This window comes from Jaculus jaculus, chromosome 2 (assembly GCF_020740685.1).
Source record: "Jaculus jaculus isolate mJacJac1 chromosome 2, mJacJac1.mat.Y.cur, whole genome shotgun sequence".
Classification (NCBI taxonomy): Eukaryota; Metazoa; Chordata; class Mammalia; order Rodentia; family Dipodidae; genus Jaculus; species Jaculus jaculus.
In genome coordinates this window covers 194,857,057-194,876,081 of record NC_059103.1, presented here as the reverse complement: position 1 = coordinate 194,876,081, position 19,025 = coordinate 194,857,057, and the positions used below count along the sequence as shown (strand labels likewise).

Genomic DNA, 19,025 nt, shown 5'->3' with positions numbered 1-19,025 from the left:
CCTTCTACATTGTAACAATTGCTTCAGCCTACATTATAAATAAAGAACCACTAGAAAAAAAAGCCCTGTTATTTCAAATCTTACTCAAATTCAGTGTGGGGTCTTAGTCAAATATTTGATGATGGTCTGAAACCCAATTTAAGCTTAGAAAACTGGAAGAAAAAAAATGCATTTCTGCAATGTGAGTGCTAAAAACAAGTTACCAACTAATTTGAAAAATACTCCAAGGACTTACCAATAATTCAGAGGAGCCATTTGGGGCTGGTCATTTTTAGAGCCTGCTAGTCCCTTCCCCTTGAACCTGCAAGCAGTCCCTGCTATGGTGAAGGACACAGTTGAAAACCTGCAGCCAAAGTATCACAACATTTGCGTCCCAGGTCAGACCTTTAGCACCAGCCATCAAACCTCCGTGTCTCTATTCCACAATGCCACTAATGCCAATCAGTACTTCTTAGGGAGAACTGTCCTTTCACAAAAACTAAAAAAAAAAAAAAAAAAAAAAAACCCTTAGTGGAACCTAGAAAACCAACAAGGTAGCAGGCAGGTTAGTATGACCCCCGTGATCCCAGCACTTGGGAGGCTGGCTGACATGAGAATGGAGTTTGAGGTCAGCCTGGGGTACACGGAACCTCTTTACCACCCCCTAAAAATCAAAAAGAAGTCATTCCTCAGTATTTCTCGTGTCTGTACGCTCCTTCCCTCCTCTATTGGTAAACCTTCATGTTAAGAGAAATAGTGTGAAAACGGACCCTGGCAGGCGCATAGTAACATGGTAAAACTCAAGCAAGGAACACCCCAGTCACAGCAGTGCTTTAACTGGTTTTATTATGGCAAGTGTGCATTCTGTGATTTACTTCACTTGCAAGCAGAGTGGTGAGATGTCCATGTCTACACTGGCCGCTCCCGAGGTCTGGTCACAATATGCCACCACAGAGGGGGCAAATCGCCTTGCTTTCTGGCAGGAGGCAAAGCTTCAGTCTTCGGCCCATCAGCTGGGGTTTCCTCCTGCAGCTGCTTAATCTAGACGAGGACAACAAAGGAACAGTTACCTCAGGAATCTGACTGCAAGAGTCGTGCGCGCAGCCAAGTGACGGCCGCCTTTCTGTGATGGGTTTCGTTACACGCGCACTCACTGTCGAGAAGTGTCATAACCTGCCTTACTCCCACACCCCCCCACCTCACTCAGAAAAGCCCTTCTCTCTAAAGTGTTTTGAGTGAGTGTTTTGCTATGGAGCTGAAGCTGGCCTGGAACCCACAACCCTCTGCCTCAGCCTTCCACGTGCTGGGGTTATGGGCACATGCCACCACACCAGCCAAGCCTTCCCGTTTATTGATTAAAAAAAGGAAAACTCAAGAATCATCAGTTCAGAGGTGTTAGGGATGCTAACTGTAAAGTCCCCAGATAGCACACAGGATATGAAGTAACATGAGGTCGCATGTAAAAATGGGCTCTAACTACCCAGAGTTCAAGCAATCTCAAGATGGATGACCCAGTGGGAGAGGGGTCCTAAGGGCCAAAGCTCCCTCCCTGTGTTTGCTGGTCACCATAGTGAAGGAGGCATGTGCAAGAGGTTAGCAGAGATCAACTGCAGACCAGCTGCTGCTCACCAGGAGTGCACACTCTTCTACGTGTGGTGACCGTTCTTACAAAACACAGTGCCCCTTGGTCAGTGACCTTTCTTCCACTCCTGGGCCAAGGGCTTCTGATTCCAGCCCCTGGACATGAGCTCCAGAACCAGCATAAGCACAGAAGTCATCAATTCAGGTTTCTCAGCCAAGTCCTGCCTGCCTGCAGCTCATTTGCTTAGATACCCCCCTGAAATGTAAACAAAACCAGTCTACACGTCCTCCCAGCTTGAGCTGTGTGTACCAAAGTCTTATTTCAAATACAGCTTAGATCCTGTCATTACAGTCATTCCCTTTGGAACAACTCCTGAAACTCGGGACAATGGGCAAGCTGCAATCCAGATAGTCAGTACTGCTAACAAAATCCTGAAACTAACTCCTAACCTCACGTGGGCCTTTTCAACGTCATCTTCCCCAGCAAGCTCGCATCTCCTGGTCTACCACCTCCTTCCATGTCCCCCCAGGCTGCAAGCACACCTCTTGGATGATGCTCTTAGTACAAACAAACCCACTGCACAGAAGTCTCCTTTTCAAAATTCCTAACCCAAAGGTTCTTCCACACAACTTCCAACTAGAAACAGTGGAGGATCCTGTTCTTTCTTCATTCTCTTAAAGATAGATAGCATCCATTGCTATGGCTTGAAACAATAACTGAAAACACAGATTTCTATTTCTAGACCAGATTCCTACATCCAAAGTTGACTACTGACAGCCACCCTTGATGTCTGACAGGATTCTCAACCTTCACACTTTGAATGCTGTCACCCTCCCTCTACTCTTCCCCCATCGGCCCTACCTTGACCTCTACCACCAAAATCCAGACAGCAAAGCTTAAAACCTGAACATTACGGATTCCTCGCCCTCCCCCACCCCAACATCAATCCACCTTCCTGTCCCTCCAGGACCTAAGCTCGATGTCCTTCTCTAGCCACTGGACCACCAGCATACCCACATTCTCTACTACTGGCAACATTATCTTTCCACTGAACTGTTACACCGATCTCAAACTGGACTCCTGTATCTCCTCTTGCCTTCTCCAATGAATGTAACATCCATACTACACCAAGATGAAGCTTCTAGAACATTTTAACTCTGACCATCGCTCTCAGGTGGAGTAAGGTTAGGGAACAGGGTAGAGCAGGATGATCAAAACACAGAGGGGAAGGTGGGGAAGCAAATTTACAGAACGCATTGAGCTTACATTTGTAAGATGGTCACTGGTAAACTGAACACACTGAGAATCTAAAGTGTATCCGAGTGGCAAGAGTAGCTGGCACGGCCATGCTGCACACAGAGCAAACCCACCCACAAGCTGACCAGTGAGGGGCTGCTGTGAACTGTCAGAACGACGTACCTCCCGCTCCCAGCTTTCCATCTGCAGTTTCTTCCACTGCTCTCTCTTAGAGAAATAGTCAGGATACATTGCCTTTTCAGAAGGATGCCAGTGATCTAAGCACCATTCCGGAACCTGCCAGGAGAGGAAATCATGTCACTGTGCGGGATACACTCTCAAGTGTCCTTGACAGAAGATAAAACTCAAGGTGCACTTTTATAATTAGTTACCATCAGACTGTTTCTTACTGCAAGCAGAGAACAGCAGAGACAAGAGAAGCAGGGCACAGAGCAAAGGAAAATGCTTCAAGGCTGGGAGGCAAGAAAAGATCTTGCAAGCATCTTTCACCCCAGTGGTAGGGAGTCAGACAGGTGGAACACACTGGCCTGCCTCCTCATATAACTGGTCAGCTCTAGGCCAATGAGACCCTGTCTCAAAGAGGTGGAGGGCGTTCCTGGGAATGACACAGGAGGTTGTCCTCTTGCTTCCACATACAAACATGTATACAAACTCACAAAAAGATGGTATCTTTAAAGGACACCTGGCCAAAAACAATGTAGGCCCAGAGAGAAATGACATCACTCCACCCCAATGTGTCTTTCCTGAGCCCCCAAAGTGGTTTTGTTATTTGCAAGCATGTATTTAAGAGTATTTCAGAAATACTCAACCCCAATCCAAAATGGTTAATTTTAAGGTCCCCAAATGAGTTATGTACCAAGTAATTTAGAGCTTTGCTTTGCCTAAAAAAGTATATTGCAAGAGGGCTGGACAGATGGCTCAGCGTTTAAGGTGCTTGCCTGAACAGCCTACCAACTCAGGTTCAATTCCCTAATGCCCACATAAAGTCAGATGCACAGTGCAGACATCTGGAGTTTATTTGAATTGGCTGGGGGCCCTGATGCACCCATTCTGTGTGTGTCTTCCTTGTATCTCTCTCTCTGCTTCCAAATAGAGAAAATATTAAAACGAAGTCTTGGAAAAAAAAACAAAACAAAACAATATGCTACAAGGCCTTGGAGCTAAATTTATGAAGTATTAATGGCATCTGGATGACAGAAAAATGACACCTGTGTCTGCCAACTGTCAGAAATCTAGCCACTGCCCAAAGTGAAGTGATGTGCAGGAAGAGGTCTGGGCCTGAGGAGCAGAGGCCGCCTCTCGGGAGGCAGCTGCCATCGGAAGCCCGCCTACCTTGTAGCACTCGTATCTCTCATAGGAAGTGCCCCCGGGAGAGTCAGGGAAGATATACGGCTGTGGGTGCTGATTCTGCCAGAATTCTTCCTCCGCCTCCCTCAGCAGCTGGCTGGCCTTCACCATGTCCTTCTCATGCCTATGTTCTTCAAACCGGGCTCTCATCAAACAGGCAAAGTAGCGGTATTTGTCCCTTAAGCCAAAATGATTTTGGAAATCAGATATATTACCTAATCAAATAGATGGTACAGTCTGATAGGAGACCCACTCCTACCAATGCCACCTGGATGAGCATGGTCACTTCCTGGTACCTCCCCTTACCTGCCAATGGGGCAACTGTATCACTAAGCAGCACTCCAAGTATTAGCAGTGTGAAATTACTGTACTAAAAGGCGTATGGTTTCAACAACAAAAAGGAGAAATTAGTTAAACAGAAAGCAAGAATCTCCAGAGGATCGTTCCATATTCACTCAATGACAACTCTTATGTATCCACTAACCTTGAGCTAGGTGCTATGCTAAATTCTGGATGTTGGTAATTGAGTAGATGTGACTGGTGAAGTTTTGCTCAAATCACGCGGTCCTGGGTTTGAATCCTGACACTAGCTTACAATCTAGGCAAGTTACAGTGCTTCTTAAAGAGACTGTGGGCAGACATCAGTTAAGAGGTTTCAACAACTCAGGCTCCAGGTGACAAAGACCTGAAGCAGACAGCTGCAATGGGGGCTGGATACAGGAGATTGAGACCACCAAGTCTTGAGAGTGGCTGCAATCTTTGCTCTGCTATGCTTCCTGTGTAATCTGGGGATAGCTTTTTTCTTTTCTTTTCTTTTCTTTTTTGAGATAGGGTCTCAGGGTGGCCTCCAACTCACGGCAATCCTTCTACCTCTGCCTCTCGAGTGCTGGGATTGAAGGCGTGCACCACCACACCCAGCTGGGGTTAGCTTCTTTTTTTTTTATTTAAATAGTTTATTTATTTGAGAGTGACAGACAGAGAAAGAGGCAGATAGAGATAAGGAGAGAGAATGGGCATGCCAGGGCCTCCAGCCACTGGAAACGAATTCCAGATGTGTGCGCCCCCTTGTGCATCTGGCTAACATGGGTCCTGGGGAGTTGAGCCTCGAATTAGGGTCATTAGTCTTCACAGGCAAGCGCTTAACCACTAAGCCATCTCTCCAGCCCATGGGGTTAGCTTCTTAATGTCTCTGAGCCATGGGTTCCTTCCATGGGTTAATAGCAGTGTCTCTCTCTACCCAAAGGTTACTGTAAAGGTTCTATAAACACAAAACACACCTCACAAAGTGGCTGGTACATCCCAAGTGTGCAATCACATGGCTAACATTACATGGAAAAAGATTTACAGAAATCAGTGCCAATAATACATAGTATACAAGTATGTGTGTCATTGAAAGACAGGTGACATGGGAGTTCTTGAGGACAATTCTAAGACTACGGCTCAGTGACTGAACTGGTAGTAATGGCATTAGATAAGAGAATTTGAGGATACAGTCAGAATGGGGGAGTAAAAAGAAGTTTGGTGACCTAACAATGTTACAGAAGCAAACAAGTACAGACGGCAACTCACGTCTCAGCACTCAATGTGAATATGCAAAGTATACACAGCACAGAGTAGCCGGGCATGGTGGCGCGTGCCTTTAATCCCAGCACTCAGGAGGCAGAGGTAGGAGAATCGCCGTGAGTTCGAGGCTGCCCTGAGACTACATAGTGAATTCCAGGTCAGCCTGAGCTAGAGAGAGACCCTACCTCAAAAAAACAAAACAAAAAAAAAAAGAGCGAGTAGGACGGACAGAACCAGAGAACAAGCTGCACCAGACCAGTGCAAGAAAAAACTCAGGCAAGGGTTGAGAAAGGACGTTAGGTATTAAGTATGTTGGACGAGTGCTGTCACAGCACCTACTTTTATCATGACTGTGAACCCTAAACTTCCAGCTACAGGTCAGTATCACCTGAATTCCTAATAACTTAATTTTTTTTAATGCTTATAGTTTTTTAATTCCATGATTACAGACAATAAACCATGGTAATTCCCTCCCCCTCCCACTTTCCCCTTCGCAACTCTACTCTCCATCATATCCCCTCCCCCTCTCAATCAGTCCCTCTTTTATTTTGATGTCATGATCTTTTCCTCCTCTTATGATGGTCTTGCGTAGGTAGTGTCAGGCACTGTGAGGTCATGGATATCCAGGCCATTTTGTGTCTGGAGGAGCACGCTGTAAGGAGTCCTACCCTTCCTTTGGCTCTTACATTCTTTCTGCCACCTCTTCCGCAAGACTCTGAGCCTTGGAAGGTGTGATAGAGAGATTTCAGTGCTGAGCACTCCTCTGTCACTTCTTCTCATCACTTTGTGCCTTCTGAGTCATTTCAAGGTCATGGTAATGGCTTAATTTCTTAAGACTGACCACTTGGCCACTTATTAGGTTACCTGCCCTTTCCCCCCAGCTAATCCATGAGCTGCGCATGGGATTTATTTTATTTCATTTCTTTGCATATAGACTAGAAGCACCTTGCAAATTCTGTCAAATGAATACAAAAAAACTTTGGAAACTATTAATTGTACAACACCAACTGGCCACCCTCTTGCCATGAAAAGACATATCCTGGGCATCAGCAATTCTTTCCACCTGTTCAGTTTTTCACTGGAGGATTTTTCCAAGGTGTCCATCCCCTGAGTCTAAGTTTTAGAATAAGAGTATGGAGGTCTGGCATTTACAAATCTTAGGTTGTCACCTGCACCCCACTTTCACTGCATTCACATTATGATGTCTATAGATTTTAACAGTATGTATATATGGTTTTTGAGGTAGGGTCTTGCTCTAGCTCAGGCTGACCTGGAATTCACTATGTAGTCTCAGGCTGGCCTTAAACTCAGGGCAATCCTCCTACCTCTGCCGGGATTAAAGGCGGGCGCCACCACGCCCGGATGTTTTGTTTTGGGACCAGATCGCACATAGTTGCAAGCTGACCTCAAGCTACCTATGTAGCCAAGGATGCCTCTCTACCTCCCCACTTCTAGGATCACAGGCTCGCCCGGTCCCATCCTGCTCTTAACACTATAGTCCCGGATGGTTAGAGGGAGAGAACAGAGTCACAGAGGAAGTGAAAAAGATGTGAAGGTAGTAAAGATCGGATGAAACTAAGTAGAGAAAAGACAGGAGAAGTTCGCGACTGATGACGGTAGTGCTTTGGGACTAGATGCATAAATGTCAACCCTGGCTCAACAGCTTGGAGCAGGTCACTCCCTGAGTCTCTATCTGGCCATCTGCACAACAAGGCTAAAACGATCCCCAGCCCTTGTTTGCTCTGTGCTCTGAAGGTCATGCAATATCGTTACAGTGTACACTGGCAGGCAGAGCTGGATCTATGACAAAGCCAGCACGCAGATAAAACTTGGCGCTTGGCCTTCATCCTGGAGGAACACTTGAGGCCCGCCGCTCACGAGCATCTCTTCCGGGTCTAGAACCAGCCAGGGTCGGCCTGGTCCGCACGGGACCAGACACCAGGGCGGGCCATGGCCCTCCTCCTCCAGACTCCCGAAGTCCTTGAGCCGCCCGGACCCCGGAGCCTCCGTCCCGTGGGCCACCCCCGCCCCGAGCCCGGGTCCCCCCTCTTCCCACCTGTGGACACACCACGACTCGAGATGGCGCAGCGCCCGCTTATACAGCCGCAGCACCTTCTGCTGGTGGCTCAGGTAGGCCGGCGGGGGGCAGAACGCCATGACGCCCCGCTCACCTTCAGCCGCCGCGCTAAGGCTGCCGGGAGCTCGGGGGCGGGGCTGCAGCCTGGGGGCGGGGCCTAGCCGCCGCCACTTCCGCTTCCGCCCGCCCGCCCGCCGGGGAGGAGCCAGCGAAGCTGTCATGAGTCGCTTTAAGTTCATTGGTAAGCCGAGGCTTCTCTGGTCTCCAGAGACCGTCTGGCGGGGGCCCGGGCGGCGCTCACCGCGGCAGGGGCTCCAGGGTTGGCGCTCTCTGGCCCTCCCGGGGGTGGGAAGCGCGGGGAGGAGGCCGCGGGCTTCCGGTCCAGGCAAGGCCCGGCTTCTCTGCTGCGGTCCCATGAGCCAGCCGCGCACGCTCCGTGGTGGTGAGGGCTTCTGCCGCCGAGGTGCCTGCGGAGAGGTCTCCGTGGATAAAGAGCTTGCCGCTCAAGCCGGAGGACCTGGGTTCGGATCCCCAGCACCCTGGCGCGGGGCCGTGCACCAGTAATGTCAGCACTAGGGAGGCAGAGGTGAACCCGAGGGGCTCACAGGCTGGAGACCCTGTCTTATTAAATTGGTGTTCGCGCGTGCACACACCATACGCTTGCAGATCACAAACTCTCAAGGAATGGGGAGAGAAAGAGGTGTGGGGCTGTAGGCCAGTAGTAGACTGCTTCCCCAGGATGGATTAGTCCCCCGAGTGTGATCTCCAGCATCCCTATAGAACCCCAAGTACATAAATAAGAAAACAACTGCCTTCCCTCCTCCTCCCCCCAAAAAGCTAAAATTCTGCTACTTTTCAAGTAGAGCCAAAGAGAGAATGGCACAGGGCTTCAAATGGATGTGAGGCTTTATTAGCCAAGCATATAGGAAAATCTGAAGGACGTTGTAAAAGGCAGGACTGGACCTGAGAGTATAGAATGGATTTCACCGAAGTCTTCACAAGGAACATTATGTGCCAAGTGTCTTTGACCCTCTGGGATGTAACAGTGGGTAACCCCGGGTGTGGTCTTGTGTCTGCCGAGTTTCCGGTTACTTAAAGGTGGGAAATGACAGCGAGAAGATAATCATGATAGCAATTACATAGATTCGTTTGGCGAATAGGGAGACACAGGGAAGTATTTCAGATCTTGAACTAGGGCAGTGAAAAAGAAAAAAGAGAAATGGAACAGTGGCATTTAGCCACTGACTATTAATGGCTGGTTATGAAGAGTGAACAGTCAAGACTCCCCTAAATATGAAATAGAATCATGACTGGTTTGACAGTAAATGGGAGACCCACCCAGGACCACTTGGATGACATTAATTTGAGTCTTAAAGGACATCCAGGTGAAAACCTCATGTAAGTACTTAGCAATGAAACCTGGCACTCAGGCGAGTGAGTGGTTAATGTTATAAATTTGGGCCTGAGAGATATTTAAGCAATGCTTTTTTTTTTTCCCAAGGACACTGTATTAAATACTATTGAACTGTAAAAAAAAAAAAAAAGTCTGATAATGCAGTTAGTTTTTATACTAGAAAGATAAGACCTGTAACAAGTCAAAGGAAATATGAGGGACAATGCTAGTAGCTAGGTTTAAAAAGTGCTGTAAGAAAGCCTAGGGTGAAGGTTGGGTTCTCATGCCTTCATAATGAAGCCTCTATAAAACCTCAAACGGAATTTGGAGTGTACAGGTTGTGTAAAACGAGGTTCTAGGTATTGCGGTGTCCTGGAGAGGGCGCTGTGCACTTTTCATACTGGCCATACACTTCTCCCCTACCTAAGCAGTGCTAAGTCCCATGCTTCTGTAATAAACTTGTGATAGTAAATTATTTAGAGGGAGAAACACTTATGCTTTTTTCCTCCTACTGTGTTACTCAAAGGCTGCTTTAGTCTATAAACAAGTGGGTATGGTCATACTCCCACATAACTTTATGGACACTGATACTTGAACTTTATAATTTTCACATGTAGCACAATATTCTTTCGACTTTTTTCAACTATTATAAGTTTGAAACTCTTCTTTACCCAGGGACAAACAAAAACAAGCAACAGGAGCCTTTAATCCCAACATTGGGGAGGCAGAGGTAGGAGGATTGCCATGAGTTTGAGGCCACCCTGAGACTACATAGTGAATTCCAGGTCACCCTGGGCTAGAGCGAGACCCTACCTCTAAAAAACAAAATATACATAGGCAACAGGAGCCAATCATGGTGGTAATGCACAGCTGGAATTCCAGTGCTTGAGGAGACAGGAGGCACTTGAGTTCCAAGCAAGCCTGGATTATGTAGTGAGACCCCATCTCAACAGTGACAAAATAGTAAAAGGGCAATAGCTGCAGACAGTTCTCCAATCCTTTAGCACATTTCTTCTTCTATGACAGTGATTTGTTTAGAGGAACTGGGCTGGCTGTCCCATAGAACATCCCACCTATTGGATTTGTGTGTTTGTTAAAATTGTAGTGTCAATGTATTCTCTAATCTCCAGTATATCTTGGGAATTATATTTAATGGCTAATGAAATGCAAAGTAGTATATATAGTATATATACACATATATTTTTGTTTTGTTTTTCAAGATGGGGTCTCACTCTAGGCTGACCTGGAGTTCACTCGGTAGTCTGAGGGTGGCCTCAGACTCATGGCCACCTCCTACCTCTGCCTCCCAAGTGCTGGGATAAAAGGCATGTGCCACCATGCCCGGCTTCAAAACAATATTTTAAATATTTTTAAAAATATATTTATTTGAGAGAGAGATGGGCAGAGAGAGAAGGAATGAATGGGCACACCAGGGCTTTCCAGCCACTGCAAATAAACTCCAGACACATGTACCACCTTGTGCATCTGGCTTACATGGGTCCTGGGGATTTCAGCCTGAGTCCTTTGGGCTTACAGGCAAATGCCTTAACTGCTAAGCCATCTATCCAGCCCCCAAAACATTTTAAAATCTCCTATTTCCTGTCTCATTATAACCCTAAGTCATAATACAGTCACTTGGCATAATTCACTAAGTCCAAACTGAGGCTTCATTCAGTTCAGAGGTACAGTCTATACTTCTGTTGGATACCAACAGTGAAACTAGTTCTCACTGTGTTTGGTTTTGAAAAATAAACTATTTAGAAAAATTAATGAAAAAGAAATATTACTGATCTACCCTGCAAGACATGCCACTGAGAATATGAATCCTTTAATTCATTTATTTGTAAGCAGAGAGAGTTAGAGGTAAAGAAAGGGAAAGGTGTAGGCATGCCAGGGCCTCTTGCCACTGCAAGTGAACTCCCAACACTTGCATCACTGTGTGCATCTGGCTTACATGGGTGGTGGGGGTTTGAGCCTTGGCTGGCTGCTGGGCCATCTCCGCAGCCCACATCCTTCAGTTTCTTCCTTTAGAGTTGCAGTAGTCATTTTCCATTTTGCTGTGTTTCTGCCTTTCATTTATTCCCACCCCATCTCTTACTTCCTTAGTGTTTTAAGCTATTAACTCTCTTTGGCTGAAATTGGCTACAAATTGATTTTTATAAATGGTTCACTTTTTAGTTTATTTGCCAATACGCATACTACCGGTAGAAATAGTTTTAACTTAAAGATACTACCCTGGGGGCTGGGAAGGTGGCTCAGCAGTTAAAAGCCTGCCAGCCCAGGTTCAGTTCACTAGCCAGCCACACAAGCTGGATGCAGAACAATGGCAGAGGAATCTGGAGTTTGACAGCAGCAACAAGACCCCCCCCCCCCACTCTCCTCCACACACATGTACGTAGATAAGTCAAATTTTTATTTTATTTTACTTTTGGGTTTTCGAGGTAGGGTTTCACTCTAGTCTAGGCTGACCTGGAGTTCACTCTGTATTCTCAGGGTGGCCTCGAACTCAGGGCAATCCTCCTACCTCTGCCTCCCAAGTGCTGGTATTAAAGGTGTGTGCCACGACGCCCATCATAAAATTTTTAAAAGATATTATCCCCTGTCATAGATCACCACGTTATGGACAAATTAACTTAATTGTGTTTGGGCTCTTTGTTTTTGAGGTTCCATCATAATAGTCCAAACAGGCTCACTCACTTTTGACTGTTAGAGAACGCGGCTCAGAGTTGGGGGCATTAGCCACGTGAGATGGTGTGACAGCACAGCTGATGCTGACTCAGCTTCCGCTTGATGCTCAGTAATAATAATAATTACATGTTATAGGGCTTTTGACTTGCAAAATGCTTTCACCATCATTTTTTAAGGAGATTCTTTTTATTTATTTATTTGAGAGAAAGAGAATATGGGCGTTTCTGGGCTTCCAGCCACTGCAAATGAACTCCAGATACATGTGCCACTTTGTACATCTGGCTTATATGGGACCTGGAGAATTGAACCTGGGTCCTTTGACTTTGCAGGCAAGTGCCTCCACCGCTAAGCCGTCTCTCCAGCCCACCTTCAGCTTTGGATCTGAGCTACATTCCATTGCCAGAAGGAAAATCCATGCCCATCCTAGGTGAAATAATGGAGGTTCAGCCAGGGCCACTCACTTGTCCAACATCATTTAGCTGATAATTGGGAATGTCAGAAATTCTGACCCCAGAGCCCATTTTCTTAACATAACTGCATAGAGGCCTTTCATTTTATTATACTTCCTGGGACTTATTCATGCTCTGAAAACTTTTTAGCCAGTCAATATAAGCTTTTTTTTAAAATTTTTTTGTTTATTTTCATTTATTTATTTGAGAGTGACAGTCAGAAAGAAAGAGGCAGAGAGAGAGAGAGAGAGAGAGAGAGAGAATGGGTGCGCCAGGGCCTCCAGCCACTGCAAACAAACTCCAGCTGTGTGTGCCCCCTTATGCATATGGCTAACGTGGGTCCTGGGGAATCAAGCCTCGAACCAGGGTCCTTAGGCTTCACAGGCAAGCGCTCAACTGCTAAGCCATCTCTCCAGCCCAATATAAGCTTTTATTTGGCCTCTCTGTATTGGCTTGTTTAATTATTCAGTCTTCCTACCAGTGATTTTGGTGAGCAGATTGAAAGGGGTTCATATTTCTGACCGTTCAGTGTGGGAGACTGGAGAATATCTTAGAGGAAACTGATGTGACTCACATGGAGCGGAGAAACAGAAGACCTTTGCCACCAAGCCTCTTTGTTTAGGTGAGGGGTTAGGAGGCCATCCTTAGCCTGTCTAGCAAACGATGGAGCAGTTCACTGGCAAAAGGATATGCTCTTGACAAGCCGTGTGTCACAAAGAGAAGGGCTAAGGTCTATATGTTGTGATAATTCTCACAGAAAAGTGAAGAATCAGGTACCCAATGCAGGGTACCCTGACACCCAAAGCGCACATGAGCTCACAGCTGAATGTAGACGCTGAAATACACTGAGTCAGAGCCTGAAGACTCATTCTTCAGAGACAGCACTAGGAGGAGGTCAGTTTTGTGAGGTAGGCCTCAACTACCTCAGGGCAGGGATTGCAAAATAATTGGCTATCTCTTCTGTCTAGGGATGGGATGGCATGAGGAATGGCTTCATAAGCTGAGCCTCCAAGCCAATCTTCAGTTTGCTTTTTAAAATATCTTTAATATTTTATTCATTTGAGAGCAAGAGAGAGAATGGGTACACCAAGGACCTCTGGCCACCGCAAATGACCTCCAAACATATGCACCACCTTGTGGATCTGGCTTTATGTGGGTACTGGGGAATTGAACTTGGGTTATGCAGGCAAGCACCTTAACTGCTGAAGGACCGCTCAAGCACCTCTCTCCCCAGTTTGCTTTTAAATGTTCATTTGTTAAAGTTGCTTACATTTGGTTCCATATGTTACTCTTTGGAAAAGTTCTAACTTCTCGGCTACTGACAAAGTCCTGCTTGAGGAAACCTGAGTCACACTGATCCTAACTGGCCTCTTGATTAGGTCCTGACACTGCACTCTGTCCCCGGCACAGTGAGTCCAGTTTTAGCAAGAATTAGACTGGGTCAGTTGGATGAAGATCCTCACCTTGATGTCAACCTTGGCTCATCAACCCTCACCCCTAATCTCCCTGTCACTCAGATCGGCCTCAGCAAGGATCTGTCAGGTTGGGCTTAGACAGAATCCTCCCTTATGCCTATTGGTCCTCCCAATAGTTTTCTATCTGCTGAACCCTCCCCTCCCCCACATTCTCATATTCTCGCTCTGTCTCTCTCTCTCTCCTGGCTCTACATCTCCACTTAGTTTTGTATCCAGGATTGAACCTGATCTCTCTGCCCTACTGCAAAACTTTCATTGCTGCCAGTTATGTGGTGCCTGCCTATGATCCCAGCCCTCAGGAGGATCTCCTCAACTTTTAGGCCAGCCAGGGTTATAGAATGCAAGTGTCTCGAAGGAAAAGAAAAGGAAAAAAAAAAACAAAAAACACCCTTACTACAGTAATCATCTTGAAAACTTCCCTACTGCCTTTTTAACAAATGACCTTATTGAATATTTTAATGAAAATTGCAGAAAAGGGAATGAGCTAAGTAGTGGGGGCTAGAAAAGTTACCAGTCATTTCTGTTTCCTGATGATGAGTGGTGGTGTTGGGTGACTGGTAACCATGGACAAACACTGCAGAGGATTATTTCAAGCTGAAAGTCCCCTCTTCTCTTTCCTGGTTTCCCTTTTTCAGTTGTTCCCTGTTAAGTAATTTTCTTTCTGTACTTGAAGAGAAACTAAATGGGGATTTAGGCCATTCCACTGAACCCCTGTGTGACATCTGTAGTATTAAATGATGTTTGTGTGCTAATAGTCCTTCTGAAAAGACCAAGTTATTGGGACTGGAGAGATGGCTTAGGGGTGAAGGCACTTGCTTGTGAAGCCTAAGGACCTAGGTTCATTTCTCCAGGTCCCACATAAGCCAGATGTACAAGGTGGCGCATGCTCCTGGAATTCATTTGCAGTGGCTAGAGGCCCTGGTGCACCAATTTTCTCTCTCCCTCCTTTCTCTCTCTATCTCTAATAATTTAAAAAAAAAAGATGAAGGAACAAGTTATGCATTCCTCCTCACCGCATCCCTTCTGTCGACATGCTGTTACTCAGGTGTCTGAGTATTCTGCACTACGCCTTTCTCTTTCTGGTTCAGCTGCCTGGAATTTTCTCTCCACGGGCTCTGGGCCACTGTCTTATTCCTCTGTTAGTGTTGGAGCATATCCTAGTGTCTGGCTTTGCAGAAATTCGAGAACATAACAAGAAGAACCTGAAATTTGGCAGAAATAGTGTAGAGAGGTTTTTCAGGAGGCAGCTGCCCTCACTGCGAGAAATTGGGGCATTTTCCTTCTAATGCTGAAAACTGAAGGATTTTTTTTATTTATTATTATTTTTGTTTTGTTTTGTTTTCGTTTTACGAGGTTCCATTTCCTAGGTATTCTGAATAGTGGCAATAAATATGGGTGTGCAAGTATCTCTAAGATAGTGAGACAAGTCCTTAGGATATATGCCTAGAAGTGGTATAGCTGGGTCATATGGTAAATCTGGTTTTAGCTGTCTCAGGAACCTCCCCTCTGATTTCCACAATGGCTGTACCACATTACATTCCCACCAACTGTGTAAGAGGATTCCTTTTTTCCCATACCCTTGCCAGCATTTATTGTCATTTGTTTTATTGATGACAGCCATTATCACAAGAGTGAGATGGAATCTCAAAGTAATTTTAAGTTGTATTTCCCTGACGGTTAAGAATGTTGAACATTATTTTAGATGTTTATAGACCATCTGTATCTCTTCCTTTGAGAAATCTCTATTTAGTTCCATAGCCCATTCTTTAGTTTTTTGAGTTCTTTGTATATCATGGATATAAATCCTCTGTCAGATGTGTAGCTGCAAGTATCCTTTGCTATATAAAAGCTTTTGGGCTGTAGAGATGGCTTAGCGGTTAAGGTATTTGCCTGCAAAGCCAAAGGACCCAGGTTTGATTCCCCAGGACCTAAGTAAGCCAGATGCACAAAGGGCTACATGTGTCTGGAGTTCGTTGGCAGTGGCTGAAGGCCCTGGCATGCTCATTCTTTCTCTCTTGCTCTCTCTGAAATAAGTAAGAATAAAAAATATTTTTTTTAAAAAAAGCTTTTGAATTGCATGGGGTCCTAGTGGTTGATTAGTGGTTTCATTTCCTGAGGAACAAGTTATATTAAGAAAGTTGTTTCCTATGCCAGTATGTTAAAGTGTTTCCCCTACTTTTTCCTCTAGCATTTTCAGAGTTTCAAGTCTGATATTAAGGTCATTGATCCATTTGAAGTTGATTCTTGTACATGGAAAGAGATAAGGATCTATTTTCATCCTTCTACATATAGATATCCACTTTTAACAGCACTATTTATTAAAGAGGCTGTCTTCTCTCCAATGAGTATTTCTGACATTTTTGTCAAAAATCAGACTTACATCTGGTTCCTCTATTCTGTTCCATTAATCTATGTATCTGTTTTTGTGCCGGTACCATGCTGTTTTTGTTACTTTGGCTTTGTAGTATAGCTTAAAATCTTGTATGGTGGGCTGGAGAGATGGCATAGCGGTTAAGCGCTTGCCTGTGAAGCCTAAGGACCCCAGTTAGAGGCTCAATTCTCCAGGACCCATATTAGCCAGATGCACAAGGGGGCGCACATGGTTGGAGTTCGTTTGCAGTAGCTAGAGGCCCTGGCATGCCCATTCTCTCTCTCTCTCTTTCTCTCTCTCTCCTCTCTCTCTGCTCTACATTTTTCTCCCTCTGTCACTCTCAAATAAATAAATTAAATAAACAAAAAAAATCTGGTTTGGTGATACCACCAGCCTTATTATTGCTCAAAATTGTTTTGGCTATTAAGAGGTTTTTTTGTACTTCCAAATGAATTTTAGGATTTTTTTTTCTATTTCTATGAAGAATGCCATTGGAATTTTGATGGGGATTGCAGTAAATGTGTAGATTGCTTTTGGTAAGATTGACATTTTCACAATATTGATTCTTTTTTAAAAAATATGTTTTATTTATCTCTCTATTTATTTATTTAAGAGAGAGAAAGAGGAAGAGGCAAAGAGAAAGAAAGAATGGCCATGCCAGGGCTCCAGCCACTGCAAAGGAACTCCAGATGCATGGGCCTATTTGTGCATCTGGCTTACATGGGTCCTGGGGAATCGAACCAGGGTCCTTAGGTTTCACAGGCAAATGCTTTAACCACTAAGCCATTTCCTCAGCCCACAATATTGGTTATTCTAATCCAAGAATAATCTGACAGAGGATTTATATCCATGATATACAAAGAACTCAAAAAACTAAAGAATGGGCTATGGAACTAAATAGAGATTTCTCAAAGGAAGAGATACAGATGGCCTATAAACATCTAAAATAATTTCCTAGTGTCTTCTGCAGTTTCTGTCTTGAGTGTTTTCAAAGTTTTCATTGTAGAGATCCTCCACTTCCTTGGTTAGGTTTATTCCAGTGTATTTTATTTATTTATTTATTTATTTATTTATTTATTTATTTATTTTTCTTGAGGCAACTGTGAATGGGATTGATTACCTGATTTCATCCTCAGCATGTTTGTTGTTAGTATATAGGAAGGCTACTGACTCTGGGTTTGTTTTGTATCCTGCTACATTGCTAAAAAGTTATCAGTGCTAATAGTTTGCTGGTAGAGTCTTTAGGGTCCCTTATGTATAGAATCATATCATCTGCAAATAATGATAGTTTGATCCTTCTTTTCCAATTTGTATTCATTTTATGTGTGTCTCTTGTTTTATTGCTATAGCTAAGACTTCCAGTACTATATTTAATAAAAGTGGGGACAGGCTGGATGTGGTGGTGCACGCCTTTAATCCCAGCACTTGGGAGGAGGATCACCATGAGTTCGAGGTCACCCTGAGACTACATAGTGAATTCCAGGTCACCCTGAGCGAGTGTGAGACCCTACCTCTAAAAACAAAAAACAAAACAAAACAAAAAGTGGGGACATTGGATACCCTTGTCTTTTTCCTGAATTTAGTGGAAAAGCTTCAAGTTTTTCCCCATTTAGTATTACTTAGTAGTATGTTGGCTGTATGTTTGTCATAATAGCCATTATTATGTTGAGATATTACCTTCTATTGCCAGTGTCTGTAGGACTTTTACCATGAAGGGATGCTGGATTTTGTCAAATGACTTTTCTGCATCTATTGAGATGATCATATAATTTTTGTCATGCAATCCCTTTATATGGTATATTACATTTATCAATTTGTATGTTGGACTATATCTGCATCTCTGGGACAAAACCTACTTAGTCAGTTGAATAATCTTTTTAATAGATTCTTGTATTCTGTTTGCCAGTATTTTTTTGAGAACTTTTCATCTATGTTCATAAGGGAGATTGGCCTGTAATTTTCTTTTTTTGTTCTGTTTTTGTCTGGTTTTGGTATCAAGGTGATGCTGGCTTTGTAGAAGGAGTTTAGTAGTATTCTTTCCTTTATTTTTATTTTTTATATTTCGAGATAGGCTCTCACTGTAGCTAAGGCTGACCTGGAATTCACTATGTAGTCTCAGGGTGTCCTTGAACTCACAGTGAACCTCCTTCCTCTGCCTCCTGAGTACTGGGACTAAAGGTGTGTGCCACCATGCCCAGCCTTCCTTTTCTATTTTATGGAAAAGTTTGAGAAGCATTGGTGTTGGTTCTCCTGTGAAGGTCTGGTAAAATTCACATGTGAATTCATTTGGGCCTGGACTTTTTAGAGTTGGGAGATTTTTTATAACTGTTTCAATCTCCATGCTTGTTATAGGACTGTTTAAATAAATGGTTCATGTCATCTTGATTTAATTTTGGTAGGTCATATAACTCAAGGAAATCATCTGTTTGTTTCAGATTTTCTGAATTTAATTGGTGTCTGTTGTGATGGTGCCTTTTTCATCTCTAATTTTATTGATTTGTATCTCTTTTTTTCTTTTATTAATTTTTTATTTATTTATTAATGGCTTATCAATCTTATTTATCCTTTCAAAGAACCAATTCTTTATTTCTTTGTAATTCTTTTTTTTTCTATTTCATTCATTTCTGCATGCATTTTTATTATTTCTTCCCATCTAGTGTTTTTTGGTTTGACTTGTTCTTCTTTTTCCAAGGCCTTAACATGAAGCATTAGGTCGTTTACTTGCAATCTTTCTAATTTCTTAATATAGGCACCTAAAGCTATTTATTTCCCTGTTAGGACTGTCTTCTTTGTGCCCCAGAAGTTTTGGTATGTTGTGTTCTCATTATCATTTCAGTCTACGAA

General features: G+C 44.2%; 2 protein-coding genes across 3 annotated transcripts in view; one reads left to right on the top strand and one right to left on the bottom strand.

The window, feature by feature from the left end:
- Window positions 1-806: 806 nt before the first annotated feature.
- Window positions 807-7,929, bottom strand: Ndufb9 (NADH:ubiquinone oxidoreductase subunit B9). The gene is made up of 4 exons (XM_004661350.2): window positions 7,785-7,929; window positions 4,151-4,343; window positions 2,981-3,094; window positions 807-1,020 (listed from the first exon to the last, which is right to left on the bottom strand). The coding sequence occupies exons 1-4, from the start codon at window positions 7,883-7,885 to the stop codon at window positions 889-891; spliced, it is 540 nt and encodes a 179-aa protein (XP_004661407.1). The 5' UTR covers window positions 7,886-7,929; the 3' UTR covers window positions 807-888.
- A 63-nt stretch (window positions 7,930-7,992) lies between these two features.
- The window catches only part of Tatdn1 (TatD DNase domain containing 1), a 43,778-nt gene continuing 32,745 nt past the window's right edge, over window positions 7,993-19,025 (top strand). For both annotated transcript variants that reach the window (XM_004661351.2, XR_006635732.1), the window contains exon 1: window positions 7,993-8,046. In XM_004661351.2, coding sequence (XP_004661408.2) covers window positions 8,025-8,046 — 22 coding nt within the window. In that variant the 5' untranslated portion in view covers window positions 7,993-8,024. The remainder of the gene's footprint in view (window positions 8,047-19,025) is intronic.

Excerpts from the sequence above, each read along its gene's own strand:
- Ndufb9 (XM_004661350.2), bottom strand. The coding sequence starts at position 7,885 with ATGGCGTTCTGCCCCCCGCCGGCCTACCTGAGCCACCAGCAGAAGGTG. Across the intron at positions 4,344-7,784 it reads GAGTCGTGGTGTGTCCACAG|GGACAAATACCGCTACTTTG; the intron begins GTGGGAAGAGGG and ends TTTTGGCTTAAG. Across the intron at positions 1,021-2,980 it reads TGGAAAGCTGGGAGCGGGAG|ATTAAGCAGCTGCAGGAGGA; the intron begins GTACGTCGTTCT and ends GTCCTCGTCTAG.